The sequence below is a fragment of the Lutra lutra genome, chromosome 4 (assembly GCF_902655055.1).
Source record: "Lutra lutra chromosome 4, mLutLut1.2, whole genome shotgun sequence".
NCBI classification, from domain to species: domain Eukaryota; kingdom Metazoa; phylum Chordata; class Mammalia; order Carnivora; family Mustelidae; genus Lutra; species Lutra lutra.
In genome coordinates, this window is record NC_062281.1 from 159,489,973 (window position 1) to 159,502,784 (window position 12,812).

At 35.8% G+C, this 12,812-nt stretch overlaps 1 protein-coding gene across 3 annotated transcripts in view; it reads left to right on the top strand.

Annotated features, from left to right (window-relative positions):
- Positions 1 to 12,812, top strand: part of SPATA6 (spermatogenesis associated 6) — a 145,285-nt gene that overhangs the window by 61,257 nt on the left and 71,216 nt on the right. For all 3 annotated transcript variants that reach the window (XM_047727507.1, XM_047727505.1, XM_047727506.1), the window contains 2 exons: positions 2,736 to 3,029; positions 8,175 to 8,262. In XM_047727507.1, the coding sequence (XP_047583463.1) occupies positions 2,736 to 3,029; positions 8,175 to 8,262 (382 nt within the window). The remainder of the gene's footprint in view (positions 1 to 2,735; positions 3,030 to 8,174; positions 8,263 to 12,812) is intronic.

The window sequence follows — 12,812 nt, forward strand, 5'->3', positions numbered from 1 at the left end:
TTATTATAGTATATATACTATAATACTTATAGTTTTAATTAAACTAGTTTTCTACTTAATCTTTTTACCTACTAAAGGTAGAATTTAGTATTAGTTCAATATCAATAGTAGTTGTATTAATTTGTGTGCTGCATCAGGTAGTTTTTGCTGTGTAAAAAGTGACACTAACTTAGTTGCTTAAAACCATTTTTCACAGTTCTGTGGATTGGTTGGGTGATTCTTTTGGTCTGAAATGATGAGGCCAGGGCTGAATGATCTAGGATGGCTTCATTCATATCTGGTAGTTGGCTGAGTTTTTGGTCTGGGAGGGACTTTACATTTCTCATAATTTGCTTGATTTTAGCTGGGATAGTGGCTACAAGATTTTCATCATCTAGTAGGCTAATTTTGGCTCATTCATATGAAAGCAGGGAGGTTTTCAAAAAAAGGACTAAAAGACAATAGCACTTTTCAAGTCTCTCTATGTATCCCAAGCTATTATCCTGTTGGCCAAAGGGAGCCATCTTGTTAACAGCATATAACAGCCACTATTTTAAGTTTTCCTGGGCAGTAACAGGATACATTAAGGATCTGGTTGAGTTAGACAACATGTATCTGTACTACATATGCCACAGTTTAGAACTTCCTCTATAGTATTCAACATTCAAAGATTGTAATGAAGGAAGAAGATGGGGTTAGTTATTTTAGGTTTGGTATAATCAGAGGTAGGTAAGGAGGAACTTCACAGCATTGCTGAAGTGGGTGCTATTGGGTTTATCTGGGTCTGGAGGTAAGAGATACTAAAAATATATGAAGGTCTGGGGAAAAAAAGGTCTGCCGGTAGCAGATTCAGTGAGAATAAAAGAAGTAGAATGAGGAAAAGTAGTTTTGGTCAGCAAGGGATTTTCAAAGTTTCAAATGCAATGGATCTGCAAAATGATGAAATCTAAGATGAGGTGGAAAAAAACAATGAAAGCTGAGAAATAGAAGTCCAAGTCCAAGGTCTTGGAAAGATTCACTGCTTGAACATTTATTACACTTCAGAAGTCCTTATGTGTGCTAACATTCCTGCTTCTGTGCCTCAGTGTGATGTCATAGAGATAGATGAAGTATGATAAGGTAGGAAATTCTGAATTACTTGTTGAAGTCATTGAGCAAGGTGGGAGAAGGACCGGGAGCATATCAACAGCTGTAGAGGAGAGATGAGGAAAAAATCTGATGCTGCAGGTTTGTATGAAATTCATGGACTTATTTTCCAGTTAGGAAAATATATATTTTTCCTGTTTATCTTCTTTTTAAAAATGTTTGACTCTCTTCCCTTCTATATCACATTTATGTTTTAATATTTACTTAGAAGAGATACCCTTAGTGAGTAGGGAAGGAGGGGTTGAGAAAATAAAGAAGGAGTTAGGAGGGATGGGTTTTTAAATTGATTAAAGTTAGGAAACAAAGTTTCTCACCTGTCCATTTTCTCTAATATTAGAAATATTATAATTCTAGATAATGAATCAAGAGGTCTTATATTATTTACTTGTAATCCAAATTTTAAGGTACCCATAAGGCAGAGACTAAATAAAATGTTAATCCTAATAACGCAAAAAAAATTTAGAAATGTAACATTTGCTTTTTAAAAATTTTAGACTGCTAACCAGTTTTACTAGTAGAGTACTAGTCATTAAAGTTTAAATGTGTCTTTTATGTCTTTTTACTTTTATAAAAATATGGAACCAGAATTAAGATGATATGACTATTGGTCATTGAATTGTAAAGTTTTAGTTTGGAAGAGATCTTAAAATCCTAATCACCTTATATAATCCAAATAATATATTTCATGAAAATATGTATAAAGCTGTTTTTCAGATGTTCACATTGTATATATGTTTTTAATCATAGCAGTATAAATGAAACTTACTTTAAATCTTTTTTTTTTTTTTTTTTTAGATTTTATTTATTTGTCAGAGAGAGAGGAGAGCGAGCGAGCACAGGCAGACAGAATGGCAGGCAGAGGCAGAGGGAGAAGCAGGCTCCCTGCCAAGCAAGGAGCCCGATGCGGGACTCGATCCCAGGACGCTGGGATCATGACCTGAGCCGAAGGCAGCTGCTCAACCAACTGAGCCACCCAGGCGTCCCTGAAACTTACTTTAATAGTTGTCTCCGTAAAGATTTCATAAGCAACGAATTAGCCATGTCTGTTTGTGACATTACTAAAGAGAGCCCTCTTGGGGCACCAGGTGGCTCAGTCAATTAAGCCTCTGACTCTTGACTTCTTCTGGGATTATGATCTCAGGTGTGTGAGATTGAGCCCCACATTGAGCTCCATGCTCAGCATGGAGTCTGCTTAAGATTCCATCCATCTCCCACTTCCCTCCCCCAACATTCACACACACACACTCTCTTAAAAAAACAAACAAAAAACCTCTTAAATTATATAACCAATTACTTGCATACTTAATTACAAATGATAAACCAATGTTTTTGTTAATTTTTTAGTACACTGAAAACTAATTTTTCTGACCTTGTTTCTTAGATTTTTCAAGTGGTTAAATATGTACTTGTTAGACTTAAGAATACCATGGACTTTATTAACTACTAGACAAAGAGTTACTTAGCATAGATAAGAAAGACTAATCTAGTTGGGTTTGATAGATTGTATGTGCCTTTAATTTTTAAAGTTTTTTTCTATGTGTAATTTATAGATATACAAATATCCCTACATATATCTTCTGCCCAAATTAATTTTTATTTTTAATGTTTAGGATAAATTTATTTACCATACGGCTCCAGTTGAAAAATCACACGGCAGACTGCAAACCAGAACATCAAGATCACAAAAGAAAAAATCCAAGTCACCTGAGAGAAATAAATATTGCATAAATGCAAAAAACTACGAACAGCCTACCATTTCTTCAAAATCACACTCTCCATCTCCCTACACAAAAAGACGCATGTGTGAGCTATCTGAAGACACCAGGCGGCGGCTGGCCCATTTAAATCTGGGACCCTATGAATTCAAAAAAGAAACAGATAAACCTCCATTTGTGATTAGACATGTATGTGTTCTCTTAAACATTTCCATTTGAAACCGATCTATTCTGTTCTTTCACTAAAATGTTATTCTGAAACTTCTTTCAAAATCTGGCTTCTATTCATAATTTTCTTTCCTGAACTGTTAGCCTAGCAATCTAAAATGGAAAATTAACTTAGAGTAAAAGAACATCCTTTTGTCAGTCTTTAAACCCGACAGAGATCAAGTTCCATTATGAATACCATGTTAACTCCTGTAAGTATTCATTTCCTTTCTTCCTCTACACTGGACAGTGTAATAACTCTACAAATTGAACTTAGATGTAATTGACATTAGTACTAAAATGGCAGAGTAGGGTTTTAAAAGAGGACCAACTTTTCTTTATGAAAAGGAAGACTCCCCTTTTCTAGCCTTTTAAAAAATTATAATGGAGAGTTAAGTTTTCTTTGATATTATGTCCCTTGGATAAACCTTATATAATGGATCTTTGAAGCAAATCATTATTTGATGAGGATGGGAAGGCCTTTGAAAGTGAAGAGAGTAACTTAGGGTAGCATAGTTCTGATCTTCCCAAACAGAAGACTGCTTTTGATATGGTTTAAGCTTAGGGCTTGTGTTCATGTGATAGTCAAGTAGACTTTAGGTGATCTTAAGGGTCTGTAACATTTCAGAATGTTTAATAAGGGACTTCCTTAGAATTCTCATAGTTTCTTGAATTTTTGTAAAGAATTTTTATCCTAAAAGCATTTCTTTAACAAAAGCTTGTAATTTAATAAAATTACATATAATAACAATAATGAATGTTAAGATTTAAGTGCCTACAGAAGTAAAACAACTTTCAGGGTTATCTATAAAGTTATTTCTGACTTTAATGTCTAATTCATTTTTTCTAAATTCTAATATGTAAATGTAAATGTAAAATGCTTCTTGGGTCGTCTAATGGGGTTTTGAAGATATATCATCAGAAAGTTCAGATTTTTTGTGTGTGATAAATTTTTCTTAATTTTAGATGTAATTATATAAGCAACATTTCACTCCATTTTTACATTTTGACTATAAATCCTTTATTCTTTTAACCTCAAGTAACAGATTGTTTTCATTGTAAAAAGAAAACTTATAATGGGTACTTTTAAATGGTAATATTTTATTGAGATTATTGTGATTATGTTTGTCTGTTTTCTATAGAATTGGTTTATAGGTGCTGACCACATTTTTTTGTTGTTGTTTGGATGTATCCAGATAAGATTTGCTCGTTTCATGGCAGTTTCAGAAAAGCTTTCATTTTATGATTGCTTGTAGTTGTAAATTAAGTTGAAAAGATATATTAAATTCTAATCTGAAGGAATAGTAGCATTTTAATTAAAATGCTTAGTGCAAATAACCAGTAATAGTGGGAGTTAGCCACAAAAAAAAAATTGTTGAGGGAAATAATTGCTCTTCCAATGCTCATTAAGTTACTGTTTTTCACACCAGTGTTCGAAGTGGAATAATTCTAATATTGCTGAGTGTAGGCTTTAATGTTTTCATTGAAGAGATTTCCTTCACAGCTTTCCAATGAACAGAAAAAAAAATGCATGCTTCTAAGCCTACAGTTAGAAAATTGCTTCCATTGGGGTGCCTGGGTGGCTCAGTCTGACTCTTGATTTCGGCTCAGGTAGTGATCTCAGGTTCATGAGATTGAGCCCCACATCAAGCTCTGGGCTTAGCGGGAGATCTGCTTGAGATTCTCTCCCTCTCCTTCTGCCCCTCCTCTTCTCTCTCTCTCTCTCTCTCCAATAAATAAATCTTAAAAAAAAAAAAAGAAAATTGATTACATTATTATATAGGAAACAGGATTTTTCCAATTGTATTTACATAGAGATGTCTTTTCTTCCCCTGTAGCCATTCATGATTTCAGAAGCACTTAATAAATTGATAAACAGAATTTTAATTTCATGGGCTCTTGGGTGGCTCAGTCGATTAAGTGTCCGACTCTTGATTTTGACTCCGGTTGTGAGCTCGGGCTGGTGAGATGGATCCCCACATCTGGCTCCGAGCTGGGCATGGAGTCTACTTAAGATTATCTCTCTCCCTCTGCCCCTGCCTCCTCCTTCGTATGCACCCTCTCTCTGTCTTTCTTTCTCCCTCTCTCCTCCCTCTTCCCTTCCTCCCTCATCTCTCAAAAAATAATAATAATTTCATACATGCATATGTAAAGAGTTAATACTTTTAGGAAAGACATTCTAGTTTTGCATACATTGTGAGAAAAACAGTCTTACCTAGTAAGGAGCAGTTTCAAGAAACCAACTAGTGGGGCTGCCTGGGTGGCTCAGTGGGTTAAGCCTCTGCCTGGGTGGCTCAGTGGGTTAAGCCTCTGCCTTCAGCTCGGGTCATGATCTCAGAGTCCTGGGATCGAGTCCCACATCAGGCTCTCTGCTAGGCTGGGAGCCTGTTTCCTCCTCTCTCTCTCTCTACTTGTGATCTCTCTCTCTGTCAAATAAATAAAATCTTAAAAAAAAAAAAAGAAAAAAGAAAAAAGAAACCAACTATCATGCTCCCAAACAAACTGGCACAACTATCCCAGAAAAGTTAAACAGAATTACTTACTTTTTCCTTGATACAGAATAGGAACTTTTTTTTTCTATTTGCAGTAAAATATAACATGAAATGTACCACTTCAGCCATTTTAAAGTGTATAATTTCAGTGGCAGTAAGTACATGTTGTGTAACTGTCGCTGCAGTCTAGTTCCCGAACTTTTTCAATCATCCTAAACAGGAACCCTGCACTCATTAAGCATTTACTCACCATTTCTCCCTTTCTTCAGCCCCTGGCAACCATTAATTTGCTTCCCATATGGATTTTCCTATTCTGTCTTTTCATCTAAGTGGAATTATACAATATGTAGAGTTTTCTATCTGGCATTTTTCATTTAGCACAGTGTTTTCGAGTTTCATTCATTTTATAACCTGTATGAGTACTCTTTTTATGGTTGAATAATATTTCATTGTATGGATATATACCACATTTTGTTTATTCATTCATCTGTTGGTGGACATTGGGCTGTTTTCATCTTTTGGTTATATGAATAGTGCTTCCATGAACATTCATACACAAGTTTCCACTTGAGTACCTGTTTTCATGCCTAAGTTAATACCTAAGAGTGGAATTGCTGGGCCATGTGGTGTGTCTGTTTTTAACTTGTTGAGGAATTGTCAAACTGTTTTCCACAATGCCTGTCCCATTTTACCTTCTCTCCAGCCATGTAAGAGGGTTTCACTTTACCTACATTCTCAATAACACTTACTATTCTTTCTGTTTTCTTTTTATTATAGCCATCCTAGGGGGTGTGGATTTGTTTCTCATTGTGGCTTTTTTTTTCTCATTACGGTTTTGATTTGCATTTCCCTAATAAGTAATGATGTCAAACATCTTTTTATGTGCTGTTAGCCATTTTTATATTTTCTCTGGAGAAATGTCTATTCAAGTTCTTTGTCCACTTTTAATTGTTTTTTTTTTTTTGTCTTTTTGATATTTAGTTGCAAGTTTGCTTTAAATATTTAGGATTCTAAATCCTTATCAAGTATGGTTTGTAAATTTTTTTTCTCATTCTATGACTGATCTTTTCACTTTCCTTTTTTGAAAATTTAATTTTTTAAAATTGTGGTAAAATATACACAATATAAAATTTACCATTTTAGGGGCACCTGGGTGGCTCAGTGGGTTAAAGCCTCTGCCTTCAGCTCAGGTCATGATCTCAGGGTCATGGGATCAAGCCCCACATCTGGCTCTGTGGGAAGCCTACTTCCCACATCCGGCTCTCTGCTCAGTGGGAAGCCTGCTTCCCCGTCTCTCTCTGCCTGCCTCTCTGCCTACTGGTGATCTCTGTCAAATAAATAAATAAAATCTTGTATTAAAAAAATTTACCATTTTAGCCATTTTAGTGTATAGTTCAGTCGCAGTATGTACATTCACATCATAAAGTAGTATCTCTCACTATGATTTTGATTTGTAGTTCCCTAATGATTAGTGATACTGAAAATTTTTCTTGTGCTTATAGGTCATTTGTATATCTTTTGGAGAAATATGTATGTAAGTTCTTTGTCCACTTTTGAGAAGTTTTTTTCAGGGTTGTAGATGCTTCTTTATATATTCTGGATATTAATGCCTTATAGATAATTATTTGCAAATATATATTTTTATTAAATGGTTTGCTTTTCACCCTGTTAATAGTGTCCTTTAAGGGGTGGCTCAGTGGGTTAAGCCTCTGCCTTCGGCTCAGGTCATGATCTCAGGGTCCTGGGATCGAGCCCCGCATCTGGCTCTCTGCTCAGCAGGGAGCCTGCTTCTTCCTCTCTCTCTGCCTGCCTCTCTGTCTACTTGTGATCTCTCTCTCTCTCTCTGTCAAATAAATAAATAAAAATCTTTAAAAAAAATAGTATCCTTTATGGATGAAGTTTTTAATGTTGATGAATAGAGCTATCTTTTTTACACTTTATATCACTTTTTTCTTTCTCATTAGAAAACGTGCTTGACTACAGTAATCTGTGAGCTATAAAGCACTGAGCATGCTGGGCTCTAGACACAGCTAAGTAAAGACACAGTTTGAATTCAACATCTGTCTGAGTAGCAAATGGCTAAACTTGCTTTTTAAATATGGCAAAAGATTCCTTTTTTGTAGCTTTATAATGGAAGGCCAAGTAGGCAATGGGGTAATGGACATTTCAACTATAAATTTATTAATTTTAAAATAGACTCAAATTTATAATTAAAAATTTCTGGAGTTTAATTTCAATTTTATTTAAACATGAATAGCTGTGGCTCCTGGGTGGCTCAGTGGGTTAGAGCCTCTGCCTTCAGCTCAGGTCATGATCTCAGGGTCCTGGGATCAAACCCCATATCGGGCTCTCTGCTCAGCAGGGAGCCTGCTTCCCCCTCTCTCTCTGCCTGCCTCTCTGCCTACTTGTGTTCTCTGTCAAATAAATAAATAAAATCTTTAAAAAAATAAAATAAAAAATAAACATGAACAGCAAAATACTCAACTAAGCTCTGGCCTCAGAACATGCCTGAATCACACAGGCACTATCCTGTTAACCTGATGACCACAGTCTATGTGCTTGAGTTGATTTTCTGGTGCCATGAGACTGTAAGAGCATTTAGGTTCTTTTTGACTTTCAATCCTTCTTCTTCTAGGTCGACCCCCCAAGTCCCAGGGCTGATGCTTTATTTGGATCTTCTGGCAGAGACTGTGAAAGAGATGGATGGTCCAGGATGCACAACGGTAAGTTAAAGGTTGTCTCTCTTCATTGCTTTAGTTGCCTTGGCTACAGTCAAGCCTTTCACTTGCATCAATGAACAGAAATAGATTCTTTGCTGTGTTTTTGGATAATAAGGCATAGTGCTACTTTTTACAACTTGTGGGACACCCAGATCGGTACTGTCTAAAAATAATAGAATTTCTGTGCTGCTATAAACTTACCTCCCTCTTTGAGATTCAAATTACATATTAAAGACTGATAACCTCTTAGTGAAGGAAAAGAAAGACATGATTTTGCTTTGCACAACAATTTCTAAGTTTATTTGACTATGGAACCATGTTCCTACCTTAACATATACTCCTTAGTTTGTGGAAAAGGCTTTGGGAAACACCGTAGTAAAGAAGAGTTCAAGGTTATGGGTTTAAGACATACATTTACACATATATTTAAATACTTGCTCTGTCACTTACTCATAAATTGGGCATTTTTGAACAAGTCATTTTAACAACTTTGATAATCAGTATATTACAGAATAAAGATAACATGGTATATATGACCGTGTAAAATGCCTTAGCACACAGGCCTTAATATCTACTGTCATTATAATAATGCTTACATTTCTGAAAAGATAATGTCCTTTAAATTTCGTTTATAGGAATCTTTTTTTTTATCATAGGCCCTGGTTCTAATGGTTAGAGAAGTTATTTCTTAAATTCAATCTGAATATGACTTTTATGAAGAAGATGAAATAGTATTATATGATTAGGGATATTTGAGTGCTAATATCTAGAATCATTGGTTGGTCAGTTCAGCAAGCCTTCCTGAGCAGCCTTTAAGTTAATTCACTACACATTGATAAAGGCATAGAAGAAGGAAGAGAGACAGTGAAAAAAACATGATCATAAGATGTCGTGAGCTCCCATCTCTCTTCGTTTCTAAACTGTAGTGTAGAATCTCTCTTTTTCTTAAATGGGGAAATGAAACATTTTTCTCTGAGAACATGCAGAGTTTGTGCTCATTTATTTTGCTGTTTTAGCATTAGCAGGGAGATAGATGTGGTAGTCAATAAGTCTTTAATAACCACCATAGCAGATTATATGAAATTAGGAACGGATGTTATACTCTGTTTCCCCTTTTGGAAGAAATGTATGGACGTGGAAAAAAAGGTTTAAGAACAAGAAAATAAAAAATAACTTCAATATAGATATTCCTCTGGAAGATGTTTTTGGAATGCACTGAAGCATCTGATTTCTCTTGATAATTATTAGGTACCTGCCAGCAGAACTGTTAGAGTTTCTAATAACTTTTGATTGCCACAGTCAGCTACCTATGTAGAGGTACAATCAGAGAGGTTAATAGTGAGGTCTGCTTTTTCTTTTTTAACTTTTTATTTAGACATAATTTCAGAGTTATAGAAAAGTTGAAACAGTGTAAAGAATCCCTATATACCTTTCAGAATCCACAAATACTATATTTGCTTTTCCCTCTTCCTCTCTGTCTCCTCCCCACCACAACCCTGCCTCCGTCTCTGTGTGTCTATATAAAGTTTTTTTTTTGTTTTGTTTTGGTTTGGTTTTTTGACAAGGACATTGCTATGGACAGAATTGTGTCCCTCCAAAATTTTTATGTTGAAGCTCTAACCTGAAATGTGGTAGTATTTGGAAACTGGGCCTTTGGAAGATAAATAGGTTTAGGTAAGTTTCGGAAGGTGGAGCTTTCATGATAGCATCAGGGCCCTTATAAGAAGAAAAACCAGAGATCTTGCTTTCTCTCTCTGCCTCATGAGGACACAAGCAGAAGGTAGTCATCTTCAAGCCAGAACTAGAGCTATCCCCAGAACCTGACTGCATTGGCATCTGGACCTCCAGATATACAACCTCCAGAACCGTTGTATAAGCCCACTGAGTCTATATGTTATTTTATTATGGCAGCATGAGGAGAATAATGCAGATATTATGTGATATAATTATAAAAAGCAGACAATTGACAATGATATGATAATAATAATAACTAATCTATAAACTTAACTCAGATTTTGCTCCTTGTCCTCATAACATCTTTATAGCAAAAGAAATTCCACATCATGCATGGGCTTCAGTTAACATGTCTCTTTAGTTTTTTTTTTTTTTCAGTGAACACATTTCAGCAGTTTAACTTTATAACAATTAACAATAAACCTGTTACATTTTTTCAGACAATGCCAGCATTTGGGGTTTTTTTCTTTTTCATTTGATTTGATTTGATTTCTTTTCTGTGTTCCAGAATTCATTGTTTATGTACCACACCCAGTGCTCCATGCAGTATATGCCCTCCCTAATACCCACCACCAGCCTCACCCAACCTACCACCCACCTTCCCTCCAAACCCTCGGTTTGTTTCTCAGAGTCCAACAGTCTCTCATGGTTCGTCTCCCCCTCCAATTTCCCCCAACTCACTTCTCCTCTCTATCTCCCAATGTCTTCCATGTTATTCCTTATGCTCCACAAGTAAGTGAAACCATATGACAATTGACACTCTCTGCTTGACATATTTCACTCAGCATAACCTCTTCCAGTCCTGTACATGTTGATATAAAAGTTGAGTATTCATTCTTTCTGATGGAGGCATATACTTCATTGTATACATGGACCATATCTTCTTTATCCATTCATCTGTTGAAGGGAATCTTGGTTCTTTCCACAGTTTGGCGACTGTGGCCATTGCTGTTATGAACATTGGGGTACAGATGGTCCTTCTTTTCACTACATCTGTGTCTTTGGGGTAAATACCCAATAGTGCAATTGCAGGGTCATAGGATAGCTCTATTTTTAATTTCTTGAGGAATCTCCACACTGTTCTCCAAAGTGGCTGCTCCAACTTGCATTCCTACCAACATTGTAGGAGGGTTCCCCTTTCTCCACATCCTCTCCAACACTTGTTGTTTACTCTCTTGTTAATTTTGACTATTCTAACTGGTATAAAGTGGTATCTCAATGTGGTTTTGATTTGAATCTCCCTGATGGCTAGTGATGATGAACATTTTTTCATGTGTCTATTAGCCATTTGTATGTCTTTTGGGAGAAATGTCTGTTCATGTCTTCTGCCCATTTTTTGACATGATTATCTGTCTTGTGTGTGTTGAGTTTGAGCAGTTCTTCATAGACCTTGGATGGCAGCCCTTTGTCTATAGTGTCATTTGTGAATCTCTTCTCCCATTCCGTGGGTTGCCTCTTTGTTTCGTTGACTGTTTCCTTTGCTGTACAGAAGGTTTTGATCTTGATGAAGTCCCAAAAGTTCATTTTCGCTTTTGTTTCCTTTGCCTTTGGAGACATATCTTGAAAGAAGTTGCTGTGGCTGACGTCAAAGAGATTACTGCCTATGTTCTCCTCTAGGATTCTGATGGATTCCTGCCTCACGTTGAGGTCTTTTATCCATTTCTTGTTTATCTTTGTGTACGGTGTAAGAGAATGGTTGAGTTTCATTCTTCTATACATAGCTGTCCAATTTTTCCAGCACCATTTATTGAAGAGACTGTCCTTTTTCCACTGTATGTTTTTTCCTGCTTTGTGAAAGATTATTTGACCATAGAGTTGAGGGTCCATATTTGGGCTCTTTACTCTGTTTCACTGGTCTATGTGTCTGTTTCTATGCCAGTACCATGCTGTCTTGGTGATCTCAGCTTCGTAGTAAAGCTTGAAATACGGCAATGTGATGCCCCCAGTTTTGTTTTTCTTTTTCAACATTTCCTTAGCAATTCAGGGTCTCTTCTGGTTCCATACCAATTTTAGGATTGTTTGTTCCAGCTCTTTGAAAAATGCCAGTGGAATTTTGGTTCAGGATGGCATTGAAAGTATAGATTGCTTTAGGCAATATAGACATTTTTTAAAATTTATTTATTTTTTATTTCTTTTCAGCATAACAGTATTCATTGTTTTTGCACCACAATGTTTATTCTTCTGATCCATGAGCATGGAATGGTCTTCCATCTTTTTGTGTTTTCTTTAATTTCTTTCATAAGTGTTCTGTAGTTCCTCAAGTTAAAGGTAAAGGATCTGTACTTGAGGAACTACAGAACACTTTAGATTTCTTTAAAATGGATCAGTTCCCTAATCTTTCTTTGTGTTTGACACTGATGATTTTGAAGAGCATAGGCCAGTTATTCGGTCGAATGTCCCTCAATTTGGGTTTGCTTGATTTTCCCTCATGATTTAATTTAGATTATTCATTTCCCCCCAGAATACAACAGATGTGATGTGTTACTCTCAGTGCAACATTTCAGAAAGCATGTGATACTTCTTTGTTACTGGTGATACTCATTTGCTCATTAATTAAGATGGGGTCTGCTAGGTTTCTGCATCATAAAGGTGATATCTCTTTCCTTTGTAATTAGTGGGGAGATATTTTAAGACTATTATATCCTGTCACCTCGACTTTGACTCCTTTAGCATACATTGATGATTCTTGCTTAAAACAATTTATTGCTGTAAAGTTTGCCAAATAGTGATTTTTAAAATTCCCTTATTCTTTGTACATTTATTACTTGCCCTTCTACTGTAAAGTTTTTTTCATCTCATTTCTCTACTTTTAATGTCCC